At 41.6% G+C, this 27,847-nt stretch overlaps 7 protein-coding genes and 1 pseudogene across 28 annotated transcripts; 6 read left to right on the top strand and 2 right to left on the bottom strand.

The window, feature by feature from the left end:
• Positions 1–56: 56 nt before the first annotated feature.
• Positions 57–4,180, top strand: LOC147930063 (cellulose synthase-like protein D4). Its single transcript, XM_087478703.1, has 3 exons — positions 57–811; positions 909–2,517; positions 2,630–4,180. The coding sequence occupies exons 1-3, from the start codon at positions 396–398 to the stop codon at positions 3,938–3,940; spliced, it is 3,336 nt and encodes a 1,111-aa protein (XP_087334829.1). The 5' UTR covers positions 57–395; the 3' UTR covers positions 3,941–4,180.
• A 110-nt stretch (positions 4,181–4,290) lies between these two features.
• Positions 4,291–7,390, top strand: LOC104729127 (protein FAR1-RELATED SEQUENCE 5). The gene is made up of 2 exons (XM_010448018.3): positions 4,291–6,868; positions 7,084–7,390. Exons 1-2 carry the CDS (start codon positions 4,646–4,648, stop codon positions 7,255–7,257), a joined length of 2,397 nt encoding a protein of 798 aa, XP_010446320.2. The 5' UTR covers positions 4,291–4,645; the 3' UTR covers positions 7,258–7,390.
• Positions 7,269–10,088, bottom strand: LOC147930062 (protein FAR1-RELATED SEQUENCE 9). 4 transcript variants are annotated; one of them, XM_087478704.1, is made up of 3 exons: positions 9,381–10,088; positions 7,766–9,248; positions 7,269–7,681 (listed from the first exon to the last, which is right to left on the bottom strand). In XM_087478704.1, exons 2-3 carry the CDS (start codon positions 9,221–9,223, stop codon positions 7,514–7,516), a joined length of 1,626 nt encoding a protein of 541 aa, XP_087334830.1. In that variant the 5' UTR covers positions 9,224–9,248; positions 9,381–10,088; the 3' UTR covers positions 7,269–7,513. The 4 variants fall into 4 exon arrangements, with proteins under 4 accessions (XP_087334830.1, XP_087334831.1, XP_087334832.1 ...); XM_087478705.1 differs by having other exon boundaries at positions 7,766–9,242; XM_087478706.1 differs by having other exon boundaries at positions 7,269–7,672; positions 9,381–9,542.
• Positions 9,690–11,726, bottom strand: LOC147930061 (transcription termination factor MTERF6, chloroplastic/mitochondrial-like). Of its 6 annotated transcripts, none has more exons than XM_087478709.1 (4): positions 11,586–11,726; positions 10,477–11,486; positions 10,254–10,325; positions 9,690–10,088 (listed from the first exon to the last, which is right to left on the bottom strand). In XM_087478709.1, exons 2-3 carry the CDS (start codon positions 11,464–11,466, stop codon positions 10,284–10,286), a joined length of 1,032 nt encoding a protein of 343 aa, XP_087334835.1. In that variant the 5' UTR covers positions 11,467–11,486; positions 11,586–11,726; the 3' UTR covers positions 9,690–10,088; positions 10,254–10,283. The 6 variants fall into 6 exon arrangements, with proteins under 6 accessions (XP_087334835.1, XP_087334838.1, XP_087334840.1 ...); XM_087478712.1 differs by having other exon boundaries at positions 10,254–10,313; XM_087478714.1 differs by having other exon boundaries at positions 10,477–11,482; positions 11,586–11,622.
• A 64-nt stretch (positions 11,727–11,790) lies between these two features.
• LOC104727464 (pentatricopeptide repeat-containing protein At4g38150 pseudogene) lies at positions 11,791–12,862 on the top strand (annotated as a pseudogene). Its single transcript, XR_015574731.1, has one exon. The product of XR_015574731.1 is annotated as a pentatricopeptide repeat-containing protein At4g38150 pseudogene (transcript).
• A 763-nt stretch (positions 12,863–13,625) lies between these two features.
• LOC147930060 (RING-H2 finger protein ATL18) lies at positions 13,626–14,289 on the top strand. Its single transcript, XM_087478715.1, has one exon. It carries the CDS (start codon positions 13,777–13,779, stop codon positions 14,215–14,217), a length of 441 nt encoding a protein of 146 aa, XP_087334841.1. The 5' UTR covers positions 13,626–13,776; the 3' UTR covers positions 14,218–14,289.
• Positions 14,290–14,454: 165 nt separating this feature from the next.
• Positions 14,455–17,889, top strand: LOC147930059 (histone deacetylase 19-like). Its single transcript, XM_087478708.1, has 8 exons — positions 14,455–14,846; positions 15,059–15,591; positions 15,704–16,144; positions 16,251–16,481; positions 16,737–16,807; positions 16,894–16,951; positions 17,422–17,493; positions 17,564–17,889. Exons 2-8 carry the CDS (start codon positions 15,064–15,066, stop codon positions 17,663–17,665), a joined length of 1,503 nt encoding a protein of 500 aa, XP_087334834.1. The 5' UTR covers positions 14,455–14,846; positions 15,059–15,063; the 3' UTR covers positions 17,666–17,889.
• Positions 17,890–18,194: 305 nt separating this feature from the next.
• On the top strand, positions 18,195–25,781 carry LOC104773696 (uncharacterized). 13 transcript variants are annotated; one of them, XM_087478698.1, is made up of 26 exons: positions 18,195–18,834; positions 18,917–19,092; positions 19,169–19,448; positions 19,528–19,595; positions 19,734–19,803; positions 19,924–20,289; positions 20,385–20,464; positions 20,545–20,596; positions 20,765–20,918; positions 21,022–21,109; positions 21,375–21,477; positions 21,877–21,967; positions 22,056–22,153; positions 22,421–22,603; positions 22,823–23,059; positions 23,142–23,237; positions 23,327–23,421; positions 23,527–23,590; positions 23,682–23,760; positions 23,833–23,906; positions 24,163–24,375; positions 24,638–24,711; positions 24,791–24,897; positions 25,060–25,178; positions 25,250–25,327; positions 25,432–25,781. In XM_087478698.1, exons 1-26 carry the CDS (start codon positions 18,568–18,570, stop codon positions 25,645–25,647), a joined length of 3,528 nt encoding a protein of 1,175 aa, XP_087334824.1. In that variant the 5' UTR covers positions 18,195–18,567; the 3' UTR covers positions 25,648–25,781. The 13 variants fall into 13 exon arrangements, 6 of the variants coding, with proteins under 6 accessions (XP_087334824.1, XP_087334826.1, XP_087334823.1 ...); XR_015574728.1 differs by having other exon boundaries at positions 18,246–18,834; positions 22,421–22,712; positions 23,695–23,760; XR_015574727.1 differs by having other exon boundaries at positions 18,246–18,834; positions 22,421–22,712; positions 24,179–24,375.
• Positions 25,782–27,847: the final 2,066 nt, after the last annotated feature.

Here is a 27,847-nt window from a genome sequence, read left to right as displayed (position 1 = left end):
ATAGTAGGATTTGACTATGCTTTAATAAATAAAAAAAATACTAGCTAGGAAATTTTCCACTGTCTTTTTATATACGTATAAGTTGAGAATTGGTTTCCGAAATCAAATGAATTAAAAGAAAGAGAAAAACGTCGATAATCCCAAAATAGCATAAACAACTAAACCCTTGAGCTTCCAAAAATAGGTTGGTTGGTGCATACTGCATAATACAGAGAAGCCCAAAAATAGAGATCCATAGCATAAACAGTTTTATGTCCTGATAATCCTCTCCTCCTTGTTTTTTCTTCTTTGTTTTCCCCAAACCATCAGGAACGTAAAAACTCACATTTCATTTTTGTATACTGCATGATCACAGTGATTCACGCAGAAACCAAGCGCCTTTGTTTGGCTTCACAATGGCGTCCACGCCTCCTCAAAATACTAAGAAGGTCCGTAACAATTCCGGTAGCGGCCAAACCGTCAAATTCGCTAGACGAACATCTAGCGGACGATACGTGAGTTTATCTCGAGATAATATTGAATTGTCGGGCGAGCTCTCTGGGGATTATTCTAACTATACGGTGCACATACCTCCGACGCCGGACAACCAGCCCATGGCCACCAAAGCCGAAGAGCAATACGTGTCCAATTCTTTATTTACTGGTGGTTTCAACAGTGTAACACGTGCACATCTTATGGACAAAGTCATCGATTCAGATGTCACACACCCTCAGATGGCTGGCGCTAAAGGCTCTTCGTGCGCCATGCCTGCTTGCGACGGGAAAGTCATGAAAGACGAGAGAGGAAAGGACGTGATGCCATGTGAATGCCGGTATATATCGTCTATCTTAAAACTTATATGCATTATATATATTGATGGTATCCTTACTTGTTGCACAAGACTAACATGGTGATTGTTTAATAATTAGGTTCAAGATCTGTAGGGATTGCTTCATGGACGCCCAGAAAGAGACAGGTCTTTGTCCAGGATGCAAGGAACAATACAAAGTCGGAGACATGGATGATGATACGCCTGACTTCTCTAGTGGTGCTCTCCCCTTACCCGCTCCAGGAAAAGACCAACGTGGCAACAACAACAGCATGTCTATGATGAAGAGGAACCAAAACGGCGAATTTGATCATAACAGATGGTTATTCGAGACGCAAGGCACATATGGTTACGGTAATGCGTATTGGCCTCAAGACGAAATGTATGGCGATGATATGGACGAAGGAATGAGAGGCGGCATGGTGGAAACAGCTGACAAACCATGGCGGCCACTGAGCCGACGCATCCCAATCCCAGCCGCCATCATAAGTCCGTACAGATTATTAATAGCCATTCGTTTCGTCGTGCTCTGTTTTTTTCTAACTTGGAGGATCCGAAACCCTAACGAAGACGCCATATGGTTATGGCTCATGTCAATAATATGCGAGCTTTGGTTTGGGTTCTCATGGATTCTAGACCAGATCCCTAAGTTGTGCCCCATAAACCGGTCCACTGACCTGGAAGTTCTTCGTGACAAATTTGACATGCCATCTCCCTCCAACCCAACAGGGAGGTCCGACCTCCCAGGTATTGACCTCTTTGTGTCAACGGCAGATCCAGAGAAAGAGCCACCCCTCGTCACCGCCAACACTATTCTGTCCATATTGGCCGTTGATTATCCGGTGGAGAAGGTGTCATGCTATCTATCTGATGATGGAGGAGCCCTTCTATCATTCGAAGCCATGGCAGAAGCTGCTAGCTTTGCTGATCTTTGGGTGCCCTTTTGTCGCAAACATAACATTGAACCCCGAAATCCAGATACCTATTTTAGTTTGAAGATAGATCCAACAAAAAATAAGAGCAGAATTGATTTTGTCAAGGATAGGAGGAAGATTAAGAGAGAGTATGATGAGTTCAAGGTTCGCATCAACGGCCTCCCTGACTCGATACGGAGGAGATCAGATGCGTTTAATGCAAGGGAGGAAATGAAGGCTCTGAAACAGATGAGGGAGAGCGGAGGTGATCCAACAGAACCTGTCAAAGTCGCCAAAGCCACGTGGATGGCCGACGGCACCCACTGGCCTGGAACTTGGGCAGCTGCTACTCGAGAGCATTCCAAAGGTGATCATGCTGGGATTCTGCAGGTGATGTTGAAACCACCTAGTAGTGATCCTTTAATTGGTAATAGCGACGACAAAATCGTTGACTTTTCGGATACAGACACCCGCTTGCCCATGTTTGTTTATGTGTCACGTGAGAAGCGGCCGGGCTATGATCATAACAAGAAAGCTGGAGCCATGAATGCGCTTGTTCGTGCCTCTGCTATTCTCTCAAATGGACCTTTCATTCTTAATCTTGATTGTGATCATTACATCTATAATTGCAAGGCCATCCGAGAAGGGATGTGTTTTATGATGGACAGAGGTGGTGAAGACATTTGCTACATTCAGTTCCCGCAAAGATTCGAAGGCATCGACCCTTCTGATAGATATGCTAACAATAACACTGTCTTCTTTGACGGTAATATGCGTGCTCTCGACGGTGTACAGGTAATTTTTTTTTTATATATAAAAAAACCATATACTACTGTATACAATACAAATATTAGGTTAGGTTGGGAAGGGAAATCATCACTAATAACAATGAGTTTAAATTTTGCAGGGACCAGTATATGTCGGAACAGGTACTATGTTTAGACGCTTTGCCCTCTACGGTTTTGATCCACCTAACCCTGACAAGCTTCTCGAGAAGAAGGAATCAGAAACAGAGGCTCTAACCACTAGTGACTTTGACCCGGACCTTGATGTCACACAACTCCCTAAGCGCTTTGGCAACTCCACACTCCTAGCTGAGTCAATTCCTATTGCAGAGTTCCAAGGTCGTCCGTTGGCAGACCACCCTGCTGTCAAGTACGGTCGCCCTCCCGGAGCCCTTAGAGTCCCTCGCGACCCACTTGATGCTACCACAGTGGCAGAGTCTGTTTCTGCAATCTCTTGTTGGTATGAGGATAAAACGGAGTGGGGAGACAGAGTCGGGTGGATTTATGGGTCGGTGACAGAGGACGTGGTCACAGGATACCGTATGCATAATCGTGGGTGGCGATCCGTTTACTGTATCACCAAGCGAGATTCGTTTCGAGGCTCTGCACCCATTAATCTCACAGACCGTCTTCACCAGGTGTTGCGGTGGGCCACCGGGTCTGTTGAGATCTTCTTCTCAAGAAACAATGCCATTCTCGCCTCCAAGCGTCTCAAGTTCCTCCAACGTCTAGCGTACCTTAATGTTGGAATATATCCCTTCACCTCTCTGTTTCTCATCCTCTACTGCTTTCTTCCGGCCTTCTCTCTTTTCTCTGGACAGTTCATCGTGCGGACGCTTAGTATCTCCTTCTTAGTATACCTCCTTATAATCACCATATGCTTGATTGGCTTGGCGGTCTTGGAGGTGAAGTGGTCTGGCATTGGGCTCGAAGAATGGTGGAGAAATGAACAGTGGTGGCTTATATCTGGAACAAGCTCTCACCTCTACGCTGTTGTGCAAGGAATCCTAAAAGTGTTAGCAGGGATCGAGATCTCCTTTACCTTGACGACCAAGTCAGGGGGAGATGACAACGATGACATATACGCAGATTTGTACATAGTGAAATGGTCGTCGCTGATGATACCCCCAATAGTGATAGCGATGGTGAACATAATAGCGATTGTGGTGGCGTTCGTCAGGACAATATACCAAGCGGTGCCACAGTGGAGCAAGCTAATAGGAGGAGCATTTTTCAGCTTCTGGGTGTTGGCTCATTTGTACCCATTCGCAAAAGGATTGATGGGACGGAGAGGCAAAACTCCAACGATAGTGTTTGTGTGGGCAGGTCTAATTGCGATCACCATCTCTCTACTGTGGACGGCCATTAACCCGAACACCGGACCTGCTGCTGCTGCTGAGGGTGTTGGAGGCGGTGGTTTTCAATTCCCGTAAAAATCCATTTAGGCAAGAGTTGAGTTTTTGTAGACTAAATCAAAAGAAATATGCACTTTCAATCACTATTTTGTTTTTGTTTGTGTGTGTGTGTGTTTTGTTTTGTTTCTGGTAGTAAAATTTCACACAACAATATATATCTGGATTAAGATTTCATGACTGTAAAATGCGAGTAATCCAATTAGCAGCTTGTAGTAATTGTATGTATCATCGTTTCGTTTCTAACTTTTTCTTCTTTCACAACTGGATATAAATAAAACAACATTACGGAAAGGCCCTGAGAACGGGCCGCGCAAAAGAAGGTGGGCCTCATAAAGTGAATGACTAAATGGGCCTTGCTTAGTAGAAAAAAAGAAAAGGGGGCAAAATTGTAGGAAGCACCAGCGTCTCTCCCGACGACGATTCTCGGTGTCTTCTTCCTCCTCCCTCACTGTTCGACCTTCTTCGTCTCTCATCGTCTTCTTCATCGTTTCTTATCACTCCCGCCTCAAAAAAATCAGCTTCCCCCTTTCTCTTGTTTTCTGCTTTCTCCCCTGTAAAAGCGACGCACGCGTTCGCTTCCAATCTCTTCTTCTCTGCTTGAAATCAAATCACGACACCGTTTAAGGGACTGTAAGTGTGTTTATGCGTTTTCCATATCCGCCCGCCTGCCTGTGGACATTAATAGATAAATAAAAAAAACCTTGTTCTTCCATTCCATTCCTGATGATGGATAATGAAGTGCTCGACTTCGATATCGGTGTAGGAGTTAGTAGTGGGGGAGATGTTGATGACGACGCTATTGATATTGAGCACCATGGTCTCGACGACGATGATATGCTCGACAGCCCAATTATGCCTTGTGGTATCTCTCTTGGCAATTCCGAAAATTACTTTCCCAATCAGGAGGAGGAGGAGGAGCAGCAGGATCTCCTGGATCTCGAGCCTTACGATGGTCTTGAATTCGAGTCCGAAGAAGCTGCCAAGGCTTTCTACAACTCATATGCCCGTCGCATCGGCTTTAGTACCCGTGTCAGTTCCTCCCGCCGCTCCCGCCGAGATGGAGCCATCATCCAGAGGCAATTTGTTTGTGCCAAGGAAGGTTTCAGGAATATGAACGAAAAGCGCACCAAGGACAGGGAGATCAAGCGCCCCAGGACCATCACTAGAGTCGGTTGCAAAGCCTCCCTCTCTGTCAAGATGCACGACTCTGGTAAATGGCTCGTCTCTGGCTTTGTCAAAGAGCACAACCATGACCTCGTTCCTCCCGACCAAGTCCACTGTCTCCGCTCCCACAGGCAAATCTCTGGCCCAGCCAAGACGTTGATTGACACACTTCAAGCTGCAGGTATGGGCCCCCGCAGGATCATGTCCGCCCTCATCAAAGAGTACGGTGGCATCAGCAAGGTTGGCTTCACCGAAGTCGACTGTAGGAATTATATGAGGAACAATCGGCAGAAGAGCATAGAAGGAGAGATTCAGCTTCTTCTTGACTACTTGCGGCAGATGAATGCCGACAACCCTAACTTCTTTTACGCTGTTCAGGGAGGAACCACCGAAGAAGACCAGTCTGTGGGTAATGTCTTCTGGGCTGATCCTAAAGCTATAACGGATTTTGCTTTCTTTGGGGATACTGTCACTTTTGATACCACCTACAGGTCCAACAGGTACCGTTTGCCTTTCGCACCCTTCACTGGTGTTAACCACCATGGCCAACCCATTCTTTTCGGCTGTGCCTTTATCATCAATGAAACCGAGGCTTCCTTTGTTTGGCTTTTCAATACATGGCTTGCGGCAATGTCCGCCCACCCTCCTGTCTCAATCACCACCGATCATGATGCTGTTATACGTGCAGCCATCATGCAGGTTTTCCCTGCCGCCCGTCATCGCTTTTGCAAATGGCATATTTTCAAGAAATGTCAAGAGAAGTTGTCCCATGTCTTCCTCACGCATCCTTCCTTTGAGTCTGATTTCCACAAATGTGTCAATCTGACAGAGTCCCTTGAGGATTTTGAGTCATGTTGGTTTTCACTTCTTGACAAGTATGAGCTACGCGATCATGACTGGCTACAGGCATTGTACTCCGATCGCCGGCAGTGGGTCCCAGTTTATCTCCGTGATTCCTTTTTTGCCGAAATGTCCTTAGCGCACCGTAGTGACAGTATAAATTCGTATTTTGATGGTTACATCAACGCTTCAACCAATCTAAGCCAGTTCTTTAAGCTGTACGAAAAAGCCTTGGAGAGTCGTCTCGAGAAAGAAGTTAAAGCAGACTATGATACTATGAACTCACCTCCTCTTCTCAAGACTCCATCTCCAATGGAGAAGCAGGCGTCTGACCTTTATACAAGGAAATTGTTTATCAGATTTCAGGAAGAACTAGTTGGAACCCTGACTTTTATGGCATCCAAAGCTCACGATGATGGGGATCTTGTTACCTATACGGTTGCGAAATATGGAGAGGCTCACAAGGCTCATTTCATCAAGTTCAACGTTTTGGAGATGAGAGCAAATTGCAGTTGCCAGATGTTTGAGTTCTCTGGCATCATTTGTAGACATATATTGGCAGTCTTCCGGGTCACCAATCTCCTTACGCTTCCCCCTTACTACATCCTAAAACGATGGACCAGAAATGCCAAAAGCAGCGTCACATTTGATGATTATAATTTGCATGCGTATGCTAATTACCTGGAGTCTCATACCGTCCGATACAACACCTTACGCCACAAAGCTTCTAATTTTCTGCAAGAAGCAGGCAAATCTCTGTATACTTGTGATGTTGCAGTAGTTGCTCTGCAAGAAGCTGCCAAGACTGTGTCCCTAGCGATGAATAAGGAAGTTAGAAGAACTATGGCGAACGGGCACTTTAAAGAGACTTCTTCTGTAACTGATGGAAAACGGATGTGTTGCAATGAGGACTGTCAGCAAGATGTGCCGGCTCAGCCCGAGGTGAGGTTCATTTTATTTTCGATACTTGCATTCTTTGGATAAAAATTAAATGTTAATCAAGTTTGTTGCTCTATAAACGTTGCACATCTAAAGTATCGTTTGTTCTGCTTTTGCCACATTGTGAACATGTACCGTGCAATCTCCCATAAATCTGCAAGGTCCTCAGTTTTTGCTATGTGCTTCTACTGCTCACCATATTTCCTCCAACTTTGCAGGACGAAATGGACAAGAAGATTAATCAACTCAGAAACGAGCTGGAATTAGCAAACAAGAAATGTGAAGCTTACAGGACTAACCTACTTTCAGTTTTGAAAGAAATGGATGATCAAAAGTTGCAAGTGTCCATCAAAGTGCAGAACATTAAAATTAGCTTGAAGGATAATCTGTGAAATAAGTGACATATTCCAACTGCTATTCTCATCTATTAATTAAATTATTTGGCTTTTCTTCTGATTGCTCATTGTACAATATCTTAGCGTTTTTGAAAAAGGGACCCTATTTTCAGGATTTCCCTGTTACACAGCAGCCTTTGCAATAAGTACTCCCAATCATTTCATAATGAGTAAGAGACGAAGTTGATTCCCATAAATGTTTGCAATACCAACCAGCATACGATTGTGATGTTATGTATCCAGCAGGTAGCACTCACTCTTTCAAGCTTAGTCTCGCATTTTGTACCTTGAGGGAAAGCTGAAACTTCTGTTCTTCCATATCTCTCAAAATAGACAGCAGGTTTGCTCGATAAACTTCGCATCGCTGGCCTGTCCTCTCCAATTCAGTTGTCAGTTCAAGTATTGTCCTCTCCTTTTCACCCTACATTGGATAAGTACTTATTCCCAAGGAACAGAGGATATAAATGTCATAAAACTATCGAGTACCACCAATAGATTCGCTTACCCCTGGAAGATTCATTGCACTTGTAGTTTCTCGAGCTTCCTCAGACGGGTATGGATCGCCGTTGGGAAGTGTAGTTCCAGGTGTTGCTCCTCTAAATTTGTTACTTGCAGCAACAACCTTCTTGGCAGCTTCATCCAAGGCATCCATCGCAACTTTATAAATCTGAATAGATTTGGCGCCCTCCTCCACATACTTGGTTGCTTCTTGGCGTAGATTGTTGAAGCAGACGGTTAAAGATTCTTGACAACTGTTTGAAAACTCGGGTTGTTCCTCAATGCCTCTAGTCTTTGCTGATTTGGTCCATCGCCTCAGCAGATACCGAGATGGAAGAGTAGAAACGTTATTGGCCCTGAACACCGCCAATATGTGTCTACAAATAATCCCTGAATACTCAAACATTTGACAGCTGCAAATAGCTTTCACCTCAAGGGCGTCAAAATTGACCGTATGACCTTTGTGAACTTCTCCGAACTTAGCCACACGGTAAGTGGTGTGAGTTCCTGAATCACTAATCCTACTTGCAGGATTTGCAAGGGTCTCAACAAACTCGTCCTGGAACTTGTTGAACGCTGCCCTTGTATACAGGCTAGCAGCTTGCTTTTCCATGGGAGAGGGAGTTTTCATAACTGGAGTAGAGTGAATTGCTTCATAATCTGCTTTCAGTTCTTTCTCACGCCAGCTATCAATTGCTTTATCATGCTGTTGTATGAGCGTTTGCATCGTAGTTGATGCATCTACAAACCCTTGGAAGAATGAGTTCAAACTGCTGCTCTCTTCATTTGTAGACAGCTCCCCATAAAAGGCGTCTCGGATGAAGACACGGACCCATTGTTGCCTAGCATTATAAATGGACTGGAGCCAGTCGTTATCCTGTAGATAATATCTTCTGACGATAATGTCCCAAGATGCCTCAAACTCGGCAGCCGTTTCTGTCTCAGTAACGCAGTTTATAAATTCGGATTCAAAGCTAGGATGAGACTGATAGAGGTGAGCAAGTTTCTCTTCAGTTTCCTTGAAGATGAGGGGCTGGCTGAAACGAAGGCGGGTCTGACAGAAAACTTGAGAAACAGCAACCTGTATCAGCCGATCTGGTTCAACTGTAATAGAAGGAGGAGGGGGAGCAGACATTGCTTGAAGCCAAGTATGGAAAAGCCAAGCAAAGGAGGACTCAGACTCGTTGAGAATGAGAGCACAACCAAAAAGAAGAGGCTGCCCATGATGGTTAAACCCGGTGAAGGCAGCAAATGGCACTTGATACCTCTTACCCCTCCTGTACATGGTGTCAAAAACTACGGTATCACCAAAGTAGGTGTAATTCAACCTGCAAGTTGGATCCGCCCAAAATACATTCCCACAGTCGTCCTCCATTGCGTACAAGAAACCAGGATTCTCGAGCTGCCTACGTTTCAGATAGTTCAATACATGCTCGACCCCGCTTCCCAGGGTCCTCTCGCTCATCCTTACTTGCTCCTTATCCCTGCCACTATCAACAACTTCTTTTAATCCTAAATTGGTAAGTCATGGGTGGGTATCACAAGGAACAACGTTTGAAACTTGCAGAAGCGAATGAAAAATCAATACTGGAAAGAGAAAGAGAGAGTTTGAGAGTTGATACCTGCGATTATAAACAAGATATCTTCAATCCCTCTTCCGGTTTTGGCAAGGTTACAACCCACTTTAAAAGTTCAAACCCTAAGCTTGTACTGTAGTAACTGGTAACTGAATCAATGGCTTCCGCGACCCGACGGAGTTTAGTACTCTTGTCTCTCTTGCTGTGTTGGATCCAAAACTCGGTGATGGACGGTTTTGTCTAAAAATCTAAAACGGCAAGCAGTTTATAGGAAACCAAAGTAGCGACTTTGTAGGCAGGCCTGGTCCTCTAACTTTGGGCCTTTTAGTAAATCTAATATTTGGGCTCTCAGACTTAAAAAAGTATTTTCTTTTTTTGAGTCGGCCGATCCAAAGGGGGAACCAAAATACGACTGTTACAAACGTGAAAAGGAGCATTCGAAGCAACCAGAATTTCAAGTTTGACCGTCACAAAATCTGGTTGTCAGAATGAATGTTTGTGACATCCAAAAGAGAGCATAGTGGATTTCGCTTGACGGCCCTCTCCAATACTATATGAAAGGATCCACCACCAGCATAGTGCAATTGTTCACAACATTATTTTGATACTCTGTAATAGTGAAGATCAAGAAACAGCTGTCTATGCTTTTCACCTTCCCATACTTTCAGCTATCTGGTCGACTGCATTGAGCTGCGTGCAGCATATTCTGTTCTGCAGTTAAGCTACGCAGATTCCTATTTTGCTTGTCAGGTGCTGCAAGAATCACAAGCAAAGAATGACTTATCCAACAACATTATATATCAAACTTTAATCCTGGCTAGACCAATCATCATCATATTAATATCACACTAGACGCTTTTTTTGCTTAAAGAATATCATGAAAGGTCACGGAGTGTGGTTTTGATTGCAGTTGGATACCTGAAAACAAGGGGACATCACTCTATGCATTTATAAGAAAAGTGTTGGAATCGATGATATCTGGAAAACACTCTATTGATATCACAATCAGTGAAGTGAAATTCTAACACAAGCTGAAAATAGGTTACAGAGAGAGAGAGAGAGAGAGAGAGAGAGAGAGAGCCTGATGAAGGGGAAAACTAGAGAGATAATAAAGCTAAAGGCTTGCATAGGATGCAGTTACCTCTGAAAAGCCAAACTTGTCATGAAATTTCTTTGAGCTACAGTCGAGCATTTCTCTAAGGCTGCAGTCAATGTTGTTCCTTTTGACAAGTTTAAACCGTGATTCTACCTTCTTCTTTAATCCATGGTGAAAGAATTCAGGATAAGAAGCCACTTCATCAATGCCTCTTCCCATCACCTGGACTAGGAATCTGATCCTAGGTTGTAGTGAATTCTTAATACTCTTAATCAAAATTGGGGGATAACCAGACACCATGGTTGCTATCTGGGCATCTCCAAACCCACACTCCCTCAGATAATCATAATTTGGTTTGAGAACCTTGGTAACGTCTCTGCACACAAGTTGCGGAAAATTCATGACCAACGACTGGATGCCATCCTCAGTGAGACCAACGGAAGATTTCAAGAAATCAGTGGTAGGCCGCAACCTCTTATCAACACTATACCCCATAAGAAATGGGTGCTTGACAAGGACTTTGCCGATCATCCCATCTTGGTCAAGGCCAAGACTAGCAAGAAAGCTGACCATCACTGTGAGCTTGGTGTCGATGCTGTAGCTGATAAGCCTCGGGTTGAAAAGTATCATTTTGCCAAGTTGAGTCTCAGGCACACCCAAGGCTTGAAAAAAAGCAAGAAGGGGACAGAGTTTCTCTTCCAAGCTGTGAGAGAGTATAGGAGGAAATTTGGTAATGGCGGAAGCAACTTCCCGAGGATTCCTTGCTAGACTGGAGAGGCACTCGACCATGGGAATGAGCCTCTCATCGAGGCGTAAAGTAAGGATTTTGGGGCATCGGGAGACGATGCAAGGGAGTTTTCTCTCTTGGATACCAACAATGTTTCTCAGGTAGTCCCAGTTCTCAGATGCCACTTCGCTTTGGGCCTTGTCCAACTGCTTGCACTTTCTCAACATCTTGTCGATGCTCGGATCATCGAAACCTTTGTCCCTGAAGAACCACATGATGCTGCTGCTGCTGGTATTTGTGACCTCCATTTGAAAGACGCCGCCACTGACTACAAACAACCAAATAACAAATACTGCTTTTTAAGTAGAGTATGTAGAGAGGAATTTGCCTTGGCCAACTTAAGGTAGTAGTAGTAGAGAGGAATTACCTTTCTTTCCGCCTATCCTCCAATTGAACTGAGAGAAGCTTATCCACAGAGGTGTTCCCAGGAGGAGCGGTGTCTTTCTTTATACCCTTTACAGAGTAAAATGACTATTATATCCCTCAAGTCAAGCCTTCGTTTCTAACTAAACCCCTTCCCTTCCTCCTCCGGTAAAAAAAACCCTAATTTTTCGAATCAGCGGCAGAGAACGATGATGCCCTCCTCGAAAGCCGTCGTCTTTGCTAGTCAGATGGCGAAGAAGATTCGTGTTACGATGTCCGCAACACGCTTTTTGTCAAATGGTCAAGAACAGGAGCAGAAGAACCCCCCAGAGCCTTTACCCAACAGACCCTTGCGAGGGGAGAGATCCTCCACCAACTCTCATAGAGATCCTCCACCCGCCAGACAAGCCCACAACAACCTTGGAAAGAGTGATAATAATACTCTGTCTGACCATGGCTTCCTCGAGCAGTTCAAACTCGGAGTCAATCAGGAACCCCCCAAAACGGAACAAAACCCCCAGGAAGAAACAAGCCTGCCTGAAGATTCCGATGAGATCTTCCAGAAGATGAAGGAAGGTGGTCTCATTCCTAACGCCGTCGCCATGCTTGACGGCCTCTGCAAAGATGGGCTTGTACAGGAGGCCATGAAGCTTTTCGGGTTGATGCGTGACAAGGGTACAATCCCTGAGGTCGTTATCTACACTGCTGTCGTCGAGGGCTTTTGCAAGGCTCATAAAATTGAGGACGCTAAGAGGATTTTCAGGAAAATGCAGACCAATGGGATCTCCCCAAATGCCTTCAGTTATGGTGTCTTGGTTCAGGGATTGTATACTTGCAACATGCTAGATGATGCTGTTGCTCTCTGTTGTGAGATGCTCGACGCTGGTCACTCTCCCAACGTCCCCACTTTCGTTGGATTGGTTGATGCATTGTGCAGAGAAATGGGCGTCGAACATGCTCAGTTGGCTATCGATGGCTTTAACCAAAAAGGATTTGCTGTCAATGCTAAGGCTGTCAAGGAGTTCATGGACAAAAGGGCCCCCTTTCCGTCTTTGGCTTGGGAAGCCATATTCAAGAAGAAACCAATCGAGAAACCCTTCTGATTGTCCTATCACTTACGCACTGCTTTTAGGTATGCCGTCTCCATAAAAAATATTTTCTTTACTTGTAATAACAAGCTTGGAAGAGATAATCAATCTGCGTGTTTCCTACTTCAACTTGTGAGTGTTTTCCATTTTGCTTGGAGTCTGATATCAAGTCTTCTCCTTTGTCTTCTAAAAAGTGTAGTTGTAGATGTAATTCATAGATTGAGCCGACAGCGAGCCCCCCTATTCATGCCAAGGGTCATTGCCTGTTTTCATGCATTCTAATACTAATTGCAAGTTCAATGAATAAGATGCTAGAGTGAGCAGAGTGGTAGATTTAGCATTTTCTTGGTGGCATAAGGTGTCAAATTATGCTTGAGGTTTATCAGTCAATTTTGTAGTGACTGTTGCAATGATACTGTGAACAATGGTGATCCTCTGCTATCTGAGACTGAGACACTAGGCATAAAACTACATCATTCTCCAAAGGTATTGAATACAAATCTGGTACAGCAAAATGCTTGGAGTCAACATTAAAATAGTTTTATGATTCACTCGGAAATCTTTACTTGATTTGGTCGGCTGTATTATTATATTCGTGGACGCAAAGTCAAGGCCTGTTTTGGTGGAAGAATGACTTCTTGCTTTTAATATATACTATACATAGGCGTGCCCTTGAGTCTTGACTATGTTATGTGATGATTCCGAGGTTTAAGGGATGAAGGTGAGTTGGATGGGTGGTGATTTCAATGCCATCTTTTGTTCGTTTTGGCGTCATGTGATTCTTGCATTGTTTATTTGTTTTCTTTTCTCTTGTCATTAGTCATTACTATTATTATATGCAAGTATCAGGTAGTGCTTAAGATGGAAGCATGTGCATCTCGTACGTTGACCATAACCTCTCCAAGAGTTTTCTTGGAGTTGGGAGAATCGCTGACTTGATTAAAGAAAAACAACATCAAATGAATATAATAAGAGGTGGGAGGTGGGGTCGGCGCCGTCCCTACACTCTGCCGAATTCAAGGTTCGATGATCATCGCGGAGTCGATGATAACTAGTCTATAAAATAGAGGGAAGGAGTGAGGTAAAGAAGCAGAAAGCTGGAGTAAGATGATTTCATTGTTGTTTCCGCGGTCGCCTTTGTGCACAGCAGCCATAGTATTCTATACATGTGTATGCATTCCTTTGGGGAGGTTGAAGAAGAATGGTGGAGATGCCGAAGGGCATGATGATGACGGTTACCACCTAGTGGGAGTGATGTTTGGGGACAAGGAAGAGGAGGAGGAGGAAATTTGCTGCCCCATATGCCTTGCGGAGTTTGAGGCTGAGGATGTGGTGACCCATCTTCCCAGATGCGCTCATCTCTTCCATATGAATTGCATACAACCTTGGCTTCTCCGTGGCCATCTCACTTGCCCGCTCTGTAGATCATTTGTATTGGCTCCAACTCCTCCTACCTGCAATGTCAATAATGCCTCCTCCTCGCCCACATTGTATCTTTCTATTTTCTTCTTTTTGTGCCTCTTTCTCCATCTACTTGGATACTTGTAGCCTACCTTGCTTGCTAAGTGTTAACCCACCCATTCATTATATATATATATTGGTTGTCTTAGTTTCCAAGCACATAATGCGTTGATATCTCCATCCCCTTTCCAATCAGCTTTATGAAAATATTGAACAAAAAAGAGAGAAAAAAAGCAATTGTTAATGTTAGTTTACCAGCCTTGCGTGCTGCTGCTCTTTACTCTGTTTTCCAGTTGATACGTTCCTCAGCGCGAGAACCATAATAACACAAGTGACAAGCCAAAACATAGTCGGCTCTCCAATGGGCCAGTTAATGGGCCTTATATAGCATATCAAAAGTGGGTCGGAGCCCATAAACGGGCCTTTTTAAATGACTCGTTTCACATTAATAAAAAAAGAGTTAAAAATAAGGTCGGAAGAGAAGAAGAGTGTAGGCTACAACATATAGTTTTGGTACACAGGGGAGGAGGCTCTCCCGACTGCGCCTTCATTTGAACCTCTGAAACCAAAGTTTGTAAAGAGCTCTCTTCTCTTCTCTTCTCTTCGGAAGGAAAGAAGAAGAAATCCACAGAGAGAGAGAGAGAGAGAGAGAGAGTCGCAGCCGACATTTCTCACTTCATATGACTGCGACTGTGATTACAACAAACCGTTGAAAGGTCAGTCTCTGTTCCTTGTCTGCGTTTTTCCAGTTTCCGTCAACTGTCTTGGGTTTTGATATCCTCACTTGTTTACCTTTATCCTCTGCACATAAGATTTGATTTTGAATATTACTGTTGTCATTCGAATAGGCTCCGCTACTCTGCGGCTAGGGTTTAGTTATCATTTTTATTGTTCTTTCTAAGATTTAGTTTGATGGATCTGCGTGCAGAGAGAATGGATACTGGCGGCAATTCGCTGGCGTCCGGACCTGATGGTGTGAAGAGGAAAGTTTGCTATTTCTATGACCCTGAGGTTGGCAATTACTACTATGGCCAAGGTCACCCCATGAAGCCCCATCGCATCCGCATGACCCATGCCCTTCTCGCTCACTACGGTCTCCTCCAGCATATGCAGGTTCTCAAACCCTTCCCTGCCCGCGACCGCGACCTCTGCCGCTTCCACGCCGACGACTATGTCTCTTTTCTCCGCAGCATCACCCCTGAAACCCAGCAAGATCAGATTCGCCAGCTCAAGCGCTTCAATGTTGGTGAAGATTGTCCCGTCTTTGACGGCCTTTATTCCTTTTGCCAGACCTATGCTGGCGGCTCTGTTGGTGGCTCTGTCAAGCTTAACCATGGCCTCTGCGATATTGCCATCAACTGGGCTGGTGGTCTCCATCATGCTAAGAAGTGCGAGGCCTCTGGCTTTTGCTATGTCAATGATATCGTCCTAGCTATCCTAGAGCTCCTTAAGCAGCATGAGGTTTTGTCTCCCGCACTACTATCATGATTTAGGATACATGTCCTGGGAGGGATGCTTTTGTTGTGGTTTCTGATGAGTCTCTTCTTACTCTTCCTCTCTTGTTTGCTTACAGCGCGTTCTATATGTTGATATTGATATTCACCACGGTGATGGAGTGGAGGAGGCTTTTTATGCTACTGACAGGGTTATGACCGTCTCCTTCCATAAATTTGGGGACTACTTTCCCGGCACAGGTCATATACAGGATATAGGTCATGGAAACGGAAAGTACTATTCTCTCAATGTACCGCTGGATGATGGAATTGACGATGAGAGCTATCATCTCTTGTTCAAGCCCATCATGGGGAAAGTGATGGAAGTTTTCCGACCAGGTGCGGTGGTATTGCAATGCGGTGCTGATTCTTTGTCTGGTGATAGGTTGGGATGCTTTAATCTTTCCATCAAAGGTCATGCTGAGTGCGTCAAATTTATGAGATCATTCAATGTTCCCCTACTTCTCTTGGGTGGTGGTGGTTACACCATCCGAAATGTTGCCCGTTGCTGGTGCTACGAGGTACTTTCCCTCTCTTCATTATATTGCTGCTCTTGCTTTGCACTGAAATTATATTGCTGCTCTTGTTTTTCTTCGTATTTATTGCAACACAATCTTTATATGACAGACTGGAGTTGCACTTGGAGTTGAAGTTGAAGACAAGATGCCGGAGCATGAATATTATGAATACTTTGGTCCAGACTATACACTTCACGTTGCTCCAAGTAACATGGAAAATAAAAATTCTCGTCAGATGCTTGAAGAGATTCGCAATGACCTTCTCCAAAATCTCTCTAAGCTTCGGCATGCTCCAAGTGTGCCATTTCAGGAAAGGCCACCAGAAACAGAGGCTCCCGAGGTATGTCTCTGGACCAAATCATTTGAAGTGTGTTGGCTCCTATATTTGTGTTACACATTCTTTCTTGCATTTCCTCATGGTCTTTTGTGAGTTTTTAAGTGTAACTACAGTTACAATAAGAATTTTCTAATTTAATCAGCTGGGGTTGGTCAAAAATGTTCACCCAGTTAGATATGTAGAATTATGCTTTGATGGATGACTCTGGTTGTTTACCAATGATATTGTTGTAAAGTACGCTTTTTCTGTAACTTATAGGTTGATGAAGACCAAGAAGATGGAGATAAAAGATGGGATCCAGATTCAGATATGGATGTAGATTATGACCGGTATGAAATATATATATGTTTCCTCCTTTTTTTGGGGTTCCTTTCAGCAGTGTAAATTTTACTTAATTCGGCATCCCATTGTGCAGTAAACCTATACCAAGCAGAGTAAAAAGAGAAGCTGTTGAACCAGATACAAAGGACAAGGTACTACCGGATTATTTCTTATTCGTGTCGAATGCTTAGACATTTAAAGTCATTAGTTCATCTAGGTTGACAGCATTTTCCAGTACTGAAACTTCTTTGCGCAGTGTGGCCAAAAACATCACATACCTTTTCTCATCCCGGGACCCCAAAACCTAAAAATTCCAGAATGAATCTCATTCTGACATTGAATTAGTTAATTTGAGCTGCCGATACAGTCACCTGAGGGTAGCGAATCTTTAGCGATGATTTGATAATTTAGCACAGGATCCAACGATTGACTTGATTAGAAAATGTGACCTTGCTAAGCTGAGCTGAACTAAATCATCCCTGCCTCTCAATTCCTAAACCGTCTCCTCTTGTTCCTGATCCAGACTCAATTGGCCTTAATTGTATATAGCCTATTAGTTCAGAATGCCATTTGTTCGGAAAGTTGAAGAAATTAATTTGTTAATCTTGACATGTTTGTGCAGGATGGACTGAAAGGAGTTACTGAGCGTGGCAAAGGTTGCGAGGTGGGGATAGATGAGAGTGGAAGCACTAAGGTAAAAATGAAACAATAGACAGGGCTGAAAGGCTGGGAATGGTTTTCTGAAGTGGATAGTTTGATTGCAGGTTACAGGAGTAAACCCAGTGGAAATGGAGGAAACAAGTGTGAAAATGGAAGAGGAAGGAACAAACAAGGGTGGGGTTGACCAGGTGTTACCTAAAACATAAAAGGTGGAGCTTCTCATTGCGTAGTTTTCTGTTTCTCAAATGTTTTTAGTTGGTTTCTGGAGTTGTAGTACGCAGCATTCCTGTGTTCTGAGGATTGAGCACGGACGGTATGTATTATTCGTTACATGTCTGAATGATGACAAGGCGAGATATTATTCTGTTTGCTATGTTTATTGATGTGCCTTAATCTGATTTGATCGAAGAAGAGATCTTCTTGTCATAAATCCTAATAGATATAACAAGCTAAAGAATTACGAGGGAACTTGTTCGTTGGTTAGTGATCCTGTGTTACTGTGTTCTTTTCTTCTTCTTTCGTAATATATAGTTTTTGAACGTTGATCCGCATTGATGTATATGGTGAAGTTCACCGTTGAATCTTAAATTTAGTTGTTTTGCGATGCCCAATGGCTTCCAAGGTAACATACCGATTATCAAAACGGTATACCCCATACCAAAGCGGTAGGGAGTTACCAATCAAAACCATTATGTGATATTAGTACTATGTAGACGAGAAAGGCACTTCTCCTGTAGACAAAATTCATCTTCTAAACCACTAGCATAACTGCGGCTGATCTCTGCCATTACCAAGCTGCTCAATGTATGCTCTTTATTACGCTATGGAAGATTATAATGTGTATCTCTTCTGCTAGGAGAATGGGGGTGGCAGAGTATGTCTGGTTTCTCCTCTACACTCATAGTCAATTGTCAAGTCATTGTGATTTATTGGAATCACACGACAATTTTAACAATTACTTACGGGATTTCTAAAGATTAATTTGACAAAGAATAAAAATGTAAATATCTTGGTAATAATAGATTAGGCGAAAACTCTGGAACACGTTGTTAATCTCTCTCTCTCTCTCTCGGGTCTCTCTCTCTCACCTTAACCCCGGAAACTGAACATGTTCACGGCGGCAGCTTCGTCAAGCGCGGGAAGGTGGCGGACGGCGTTTCTCTCCCTCAGGGACGAAATTTTAACCACTCCACCGCCGCCGCTTCCTCTGTTGCTTCAGGATCTACTCTTCTCTCAATCCCATTCCCTTCTCTCTGCCGTCTCTCACCTCCCACCGCACGAGCTCACTTCCGATTGCTTGTTCCTGCTCGATTTGGTTTCAAAAGCTGATGATGGTCCTGACTGGGTCCTTGTCTCTCGCCGTACTTGTCAACTGGTGCGTCGTCTCCTCCTTAATTTTGTTTTTTTTTCTTAAACACTAATTTCCTTCAACTGATATATAATCAAATCAAATCCAGATTCACGATGTTTGTGCTCGTCTACTTTTGCAACTGCATTCTTCGTCATGGCCGCTCCTTCTTCACTCTTTTGCTTGTGTCTTGGAGTTTCTTCTGCGCCAACCCATGCCTTCACCTTATTCCACTGCATACTTTTCCAGAATCGAGCCCGTGATCCAATGCTTCGAGACTTTAAGGTTATTACTACTCACTCTCTGGTTTGATTTTGTCTTGCTGCCATTGTTTTCGTAATCTCTCCCCCTTTATTCCCAGACGTTTGGCCGCTATGTACCACAGAAATAGCTCCCATCCGGAGGAGAACATTCATCTAGTCAAGTTTCTTCTGCGCATAATTCCATTATTACACCAGGATTTAGTTTTATCGTATGGTCTCTCAAAACAAGACCCTCCTCCTACTTTAGATGTGGAAAATAATCTGCCTCAACATTATAGCTTATGGGAATCCATGGCTCTTGCCTTTGACATGTTTGGCAGAGCATTTTCTGTGTCTGAGTCTTTGTTTTCTACTGACGTCTGCCAATGCACGCTAGAGGTAATCATCCCCTTCACTGATTGATCCCTCTAATTTCTCTAATATGCTTTGTTTCTTAAGTTGGTGCATCCTGATATAGGTTCTAAGGAAAGTTATGGACGTCTTAGCATCCAAGGGCCAGCTTGTCGAAGACCGATTTATGTGGAGGTGCGTCTTAACTTAAGGGCTTTTCAATGATGCCTTTTGTTTTTTTGGATCATACAATCTACTCCTCTTTTTTTTTCCTGGGTTATATTAGACTTGTTGTTCCTCTTGGGTAATATTGATCTCATTTTTTTTCTGCAGGTTTTATTCATGCCTTTTAGACTGTGTGCACGAGGTCCTTACCAATATAAAATGTCCTGTTTCTGATCACGTAAGTGGGCTCTTGATAGCCTTTGCTCCTCCTCTTAGCTTTAGCTAAGAGTGATTTTCTGGTTTAACCCGCATATGCAAACTTTTATTCTTTGTTTGAGCAGAAGTTTTTATGTTGCAGGTCTCAAGTTTCATAGCGGCATTGAGACTGTTTTTCTGTTTTGGACTTACTGGCCCACCTCAGTTCTCTCATTCTGATGTTGTTCACAAAGATAAGCAATTAAATGTCAAGCTTTCCACATTGATTTCTGGAGTAAGTAAGAACGCCAAGAATACTCCTTATAGGCCACCCCACTTGCGCAAGAGGGATGATTTGAACACTAAGCAGCCAGTGTCTTGTGACTGGCGGCGCCTGTCTCTTCATGATTCTGGTAATTCTGATGTTATATCATCAGATTCTGATTTTAGTGACAGTGAAGCTTCCGTACGGGATTCTTATTGTTCCCAAAGCTCGAAGGTTAGAATAGCTGCGATAGTTTGCATACAGGTGAGTAACATTAATGTTCTATTTTTAGTTGGTTCTCATCTTCTACTTGACTTTCAGTGACAATTACTTATTCAATTTCTTTTTCTCCTGTAAAGGATCTTTGTCAGGCTGATTCAAAGTCATTTACCACTCAGTGGATGACTCTCTTTCCAACCAGTGATGTACTCAACCCAAGGTGGAAAATTTACCTACAAGATCTTTGTCAACATATCGTAAAATTTTCTTGTCTCCTTAACTTTCCGAGATCATTTACAGGAAGTTTGAAGCTACTCTGATGACCTGCTTGCTTTTTGATCCTCATTTGAAGGTGGTTATTCTTGTCCCTTTTTTTTATCACTGAGGCATGCTGTTCTCCATTTTTACCTTCTCAATATCTTTTGTGGTTCAGCGATTATAGCTAGAGATATTTTTCTAGCTCAACTTCGTGACTGCTAAATCCTGAGAACAATTTTTTGTTTTATTTTGCAATGTCTAGGTGAGGATTGCATCTGCGTCAGCTCTTGCCATCATGATGGATGGGCCTTCATCTATTTTCCTTCAAGTGGCAGAGTACAAGGAATCCACCAAATATGGATCGTTTATGCCCCTCTCCAATTCCCTTGGTCGAATATTAATGCAACTCCACACAGGTGCTTCAAAGATATTACTTTTCTTTCCCTTTATTATCTTCTTATTTGGCTATTACTTAATTTCTTCTTGACCAAGATTTTCATGCCTTTCATATGAGTGTAGGCATTCTACATTTGATTCACAGCGATAATCATGGTAGATTGTTGATTCAGCTGTTCAAGATCCTCTTGCTTCTGATATCAAGCACACCGTACGTACATTTCTTCTCTTTTATCTTGTCAGCTCCTCATAATTAATGATATAAAGTGTTGTATCTTTACAAAGGTCCGTTATCGAAAACCTTAAAAGCCCTTGATTATGATTTACCTTTCTGTAAGTGAGTTGCGAAAGCTTCATGAATATGTGTATAGGCCCAGCTCTGTTTAGCTGATGTTATTTCTTGTTAAAAATTGCAACTACTTTGGGATCTTGTATGAGATTTTCATTTCTTTTTTAATGTTTGTTATCATTTTCAGTTACTCGAGAATGCCAGGAGAATTGCTGCCAAAAGTTATAACGTCTCTGCATGCTAGGATCAATGAAGGGTTTCCTTTTAAAAATGATAAAACTGGTCTGCTGGTTAGTGCTTTATTTTCCTTATGTTGTTTTGTCTGTTTGCTGTTTTTGTTTATGATGGAGATATGAAGTCACGATTTCATATCTAGGCTTTCTGTCCTGAACTATCCTAGTTTCCATTAGCTAAAGTCATAGGATTTTAACTAATTTTAGTCACATATATAAATTTGTCGACTTAGGGAAGCAATAGGAGGAGAAATATATTGGTATTTCTCTGGACGGTACAAGCATTGAACAAGCGTCTAGAGTCGTGTTTTCATTAGCTTAAGTCATATGGTTGGTATGCTGAGCTGGGAATTCACGCTTTTAACTTGCTGAATTAATTATTTTTGAACCCAAGCATATTCTCTTAAAAATATTGGTCTTATGAATGCCATACCTATATTGACCTGTTTTGCATAGGTTGCCGCAATAGGCTGCCTGACTGCTGCATTCTCTACCTTTCCTCCTCAAATGAAAGTACATAATATGCTTTTGGATGAGACATCAGCAGGTTGTCATTCTTTTTTGCACCTGTTCCATTATGATGACTGTCCTAACCAATAATATGTATTTGACATTCTTTGTTGAACTCATTTCAGGATCCGATGAATGTGAATGGAATTCAGGAGTTCTTTCTACCTTATTTCGTTTTGCTGAGCAATTTTCTGACGCATCAACATGCGTTGAGGCTCTTCAGGTATTAGGTTGTTCTTATGTTAGTTCTTTTCCCTTCTAAGGAGTTCTTATATAAGTAGAAGGATATACACATAATAAATTCAGGTGCATAGTTAACATTTTTGTGCTGAGGGTGGGGTGTTGTAGCAAATTATGTTAGATTGGGTCATGATTGGGTTATGACTTTTTTCTAGACAAAGTTGATAGTTCTCTTGTAGAGTTTTGATAATGCGAGCTGCTACATTGCATGTCCTGTGTTTTCATGCAAAATTATATGGTTTTCACGCAGGTCCTCCGAGCTGTGGCTCTCAGTTACCCAACCTTAGTGCCAGCATACTGGGAACGGGTCTCTGTCCTCGTCTATAAACTTTTGATGTCTGCTGTTGTTGAAGTTTCTCCAACGACATGGAATGCTTCAGTTAGAGAGTCTGTTGGATATATTGGGGATAAAGTCCTTACAGCTGCTATTAAGGCAGGATATTAAATAACCACGTTCTGTATATTTGAAATTAAAAACATCATCTATATTCCCTAGATTATCTGGAGCAGGGCCTTTCTTTGCTGATTGATAGCATGCTCAGGTTTAGTTTTGATTTTGTGTCTTCGAAAGAATCTAGCTTAACAGCTAACCCATTTGAGCACTGTCTTTGAGCCACGTTTACAATAAGAACTTACACATGATTTTATGTAGGTTTTGGATGGATGCCTTCGCGCAATATCTGGATTTAAGGGAACAGAAGATCTTCAGTACGATAGATTAATGGATACACCATTTACATCTGACTGTATAAGGTCAATAAGAATCTCATCTGCGCCATCATATGGATTTGAGAATGCCCAGGAGCCAATTTTTCAGGCAGGATGCGAGCAATGGTCTGAGGCTATTCGTAAACATATAGTTCTGGTGTTACACCATGGTTCTGCGGTGGTGGGTTTAAAATCTTGACAAGTTTTTGTTTGCTGTAGTTTGCATAATATCTATGTCCTGAATTTCTTCTTATTTTTGGAAGGTGAGAAGCACTACAGTTACTTGTTTTGCTGGAATTACATCCACCATATTTGCCGCTTTCAATAAGCAGGAAAAGGATTTTGTTACTTCATCAATTGTAAGTAGTGGAGCCTTTTTGTGATTGTTCTTACTACTATCCGGACTTTATTTTTTGAATATGTGCATGACGTGTTTTAGTTTTTGTAGATAGCCGCTGCCTTGCATGACAAAACACCTTCAGTCAGATCAGCAGCTTGTCGAGCTATTGGTGTAATTTCATGTTTTCCAGAAACATCTTTAAGGTAATTTAACCCTTAATCACAGTCGGTTGACATTCTGGTTCTTATCCTAACTCAACCCTGGAAAGATATCCCTGGTCAAGAACTTTAAGATCTTTGTTGAAGCAGTGCGGAGATATATGAAAAGTTTTTCATAGCTGTTGAAGCGAATACCCGCGACTCCTTGACCTCGGTATTGCATCACTGACTTTCCATTATTTGTTCTCGTGAGCTATGCATTTTATATCATATCAGGTGCAATGGGTTAATATTTGTCATATCAGGTGCGTATAACAGCATCATGGGCTTTGGCCAATGTATGCGACTCTCTGCGATACCGCGTCGATGAGAGGTCCTTTGAAGGTACTAGTGCTGTCGTTATAATTAGATCCGACACAACTTTTGGATTTACATGTCTTTTATCCTCCTACGTAGGATTAAGTACAACTTCACAAGTTGTGGACGCACTGATAGAATGTGCTTTGCGCCTTACTGAGGATGGGGACAAGGTAATGAACTAGCATCTCTTTCGACTCACTGACCTCCATTCCAAAATATTCCTCTATAAAATTAATTAGTTGTTCTCTCCATAGCTTGTAATCCAAATGTTTTGTTTTTCTGATACATATTTCACTGCACTCGTCTGTTCTTTATGGATGTCGAAACTGGCAAGAAGAAATTTTTTTTCTATGGATCACACAGTAGTTTTTAGTATTGTAGTTATGTGCACATTTGCCATTATCATTTTCGTAATTCCCTTGTTAGGTTAAATCCAATGCAGTTCGGGCACTGGGGAGTATTTCAAAATATGTAAAATTGAGATGCATGACATGTATAAAGTCAATGGACCAAGATGTATTACCTTTTTCCCATCAACATTCATCAAATTATCACCATCTATCCTGCGCGGGAGATACAAGGTGGTTGGAGAGAACCGTGCAAGCATTTCTTTCCTGTGTTACTACTGGTAATGTTAAGGTATACCTGATAAGTAGAAGCAATTAGATGGCTTCATTTGGATCTGAGCATGTGGGTTTCAATCAGTTTTGGTTCGGAGTCGGGCAAGTTTTGTTTGAGAGAAAGTTTATTAAATGAAAATCTAAGTAATTTAGTTTGGTGTGATAAAAATATCTTATACAGAAACGTTAATTCAGTTTGATATGGTTTGGTTTGTTTAGTTACGCAAGACGCATCCTTAGCTATATTTTACTACATACTTTGACTTCAGAAATTTGTACAGGTTCAGTGGAATGTTTGTCATGCGTTGAGCAATTTATTCTCCAATGAGACAATAAAACTGCAAGATATGGATTGGTAAGCATCTTTAAGCTTTCTATTATCCAAGCTGCTTCTCTCGTTGACCTCTATTAACTTTTTTCTTTTTCTTTTTCAGGGCTCCAAGTGTTTTTAGTATTCTACTATTGCTGCTTCGTGATGCATCAAACTTTAAGATAAGAATACAAGCTGCTGCCGCTTTAGCTGTCCCAGGAACCCCACTTGGTGAGTTTGATTATCCCTCTTCTCCCTCTCTTCCCCTGTAGCAATATTCTTCTCCTGTAGCTATATTGATTTAGAGAAGACAATTTGTTTGTCTCATATTGTTTGTGTTTTGCGATTGCACTGCTTGGCTAATTTCTTTTCTCGCACATAATTTAATTGCAGCTTATGGGAGATCATTCCCTGATGTTGTCAAAGGTGTGGAGCATACTTTACAAAGTCTGCATTATGACAGAGAGACGACGCCAACAAATTTCAAATACAAGAGATCGCTCGAGAATCAGGTAAAACCCATGTTGGCGTAATTTTAGGTTATTGATGAATGATGTATCTAAAGTCCAGCTGCTCGTTTCAGTTAACCTCAACCATGCTGCATCTCCTGAGCCTAGTTTCAAGCTGTCATTTCGAAGCGTTGACAGAATTTCTTTCAAAAGTAAGAACTGGCAGCTATTGTTGTTAATACCACTGTTTTCATTGCTTGATGTTAAAGTATTTGTAACTCATATTTTATCATTGGTGTCGCATGAAACCCGACAGAAATCCTCTTTTCTAGAGGATTGGTTGAGAGGATTGTGTGTGACATTGCACGAGGAAGACAATGCGTCTGGATCAAGCATCACAAGCACTTCGGGTGATAAGCAGAAGAAAGAGTTGATCTCTAGAGCTATACGGTCGCTTGCCAGAAGCTTAGAAACTGGACAAAGTTCTGAATTGGCTCTTAAGTTGCAGGAGTTAGATAGTTATGTGAATTGACTGAACAAGCAATGCTTCTCGGGTAAATTTGGCCCTGTAATTTCTAACACAAGTGACTGTAAACAATGCAACCCATGTACATTAGCTACCATGAGAAATTTAGGGATTTCAAGGAAAGTGGACTTTCTTTAGAATTTCATGTTTAGTCGACCGTATGTAAAAGAAATATAGTAATATTGATCTTATTCAAAAGGAATAACTTCATCTCAAGTATTATTCAAAATCCTCTTGGATTGTTGGTTCAAACCTTTTCTTTTTTTTTTGTAATCTTTACAGACGCTTTATCACCTTTTTATAATTACAGATGTTTTTTTTTTTAAATGACTTTTAATCATAAAAGAATTGTAAGAACTCCGAAGGTCCTAGTGCAAATGCACATCTTGCACCATGCTATATTGCTATTACCGGCCTTGATGGTGTGAGCGTCGAAGAAGAAATCGAGGAAAGAGAAGAAAGGGAAGTTTGTTATACGTGATATTTGGTTTATTTAAAATATTTTGGTCTAAATATATTGATATTGGGTTGGTTTTTTAGTATTAATGTATGAATAAATACGTATAAACCAAATATCACGTATAAACAAAATAAACACGTGTAAATAAACATGTTGGTTTAACCTTATATAAATAAACACATAATAATGTATGAAAATTTCGATGTGACGCAGTGGCCACATCACACGCTCAAGATTTACACGTAATAATGTAATATTTCTTCGACTTCATCAGGGTAATGAAGAATAGCAATAGCCATTTTTTCTAAATTTCTAACATTTATTATTTTTACCTACATAATCTAATGGATAATTGACATTCATCTTATTATGATAGACAAAATTATAGATTAAGAATATTCTTTAAAAATGTGAATGATAACAAAAGTATTTTATTTTGTAATAGAAATTTTTCAAAGTTATGAAAACGAAAGAATATCTTCAAAAATTAATAAAATTAATGATAAATTAATAATAATTTAAAAATTAATCAATTATCAACGATAAATTAAAATCTCTAAAAATTAATAAAATTTCATGATCTGGACCTTATTTATAAATAAATAAATAAATTAATTTATAAAGAACTCTGTTCTTTTTTTTTATTCTTTTTATAGTTTGTCGGATTGGCTTGAAATTGTGTATGTATATCGACATTTTCAATTTCAAATTAAATAAAATTTGACGAAAAAGGCGTGGATATATGCAAGGAAGAAACAAAAATTTGTAAGAAATAAAAGAAATGAGGTAGGAGGTCTTAGAATATTTTGGGCTTTAAATTTAAAAAGGCTTGAATGGATAGGCCTATTAAAAGAACCCGGATCCGAAATAGCAAGAGCGGGTAAAGATTCGGATATTTGCATTTTGAACTGAAAACTCCGCTCTCTCGTCTCTCCTCCATTTTCCTATTTTTTATTATTATTATTTTTTTTCTTTCCTCTAATTTCAAAAGAGCCGTTAGAGAGAGAAAGAGAGAGAGAGACGAGTCGAATCTCAGCAAATCGGAGATGGATGGATTCTGCTTATTTCGTTGGGAGATCGGAGATCCTGGCTTGGATTAACTCCACTCTGCAACTTAATCTCTCCAAAGTCGAAGAGGTAAAAAACTAAATCTAATTGACTCGCTTCTCTTTATAATCAATCTCTATTGAGTCATCTCGTTTTCGAATTTGGAATCGGTGGATCTCGTTTTGGAATTTGGATCTGGGATTTGAAGAAAGATAAAAACTTTCCCTGTGAAATTCTTATCGCCGGCAACTTTAAAGTTTCGTGGAACAAACTTTGATTCCGGGCATCGTCAAATGTATGTAGATTCAGGCTTTTAGAACAATTGAGTCGTTTCTTATAATAAAGGATGCAATTTTGTCTAGTTAATTCGAGATGATCTCAGAAGTTCTCAGCTTTGAGACTCTTAAGGTTGGAACTTGGTGTTTTTTCGCCTATTAGTCCTTTCTTCAACCCATTAGATAACCTTGAGTTGACATCAAATCGATTTGATGATTCTGATAATATATCTCTTTCATATTTCAGTGTCTAGCAAAATGAGCAGACCACAAGATCCACCACGACGTTTTTTATCTTCTGGTAGAACCACGATTCTCAAAGAGCTGGAGAGCGTTGATGCTAGTGTCGAGAAGCTATACCCGATGATCCAAGATGGTGTTGATCCTGTTGAAGAAGTACTGTGATTCTGTTAACGGAGGCCAG

Source organism: Camelina sativa, chromosome 12 (genome assembly GCF_030686135.1).
Source record: "Camelina sativa cultivar CO46 ecotype springtype chromosome 12, ASM3068613v1".
Classification (NCBI taxonomy): Eukaryota; Viridiplantae; Streptophyta; class Magnoliopsida; order Brassicales; family Brassicaceae; genus Camelina; species Camelina sativa.
This window is presented reverse-complemented; position numbering and strand designations above follow the sequence as displayed.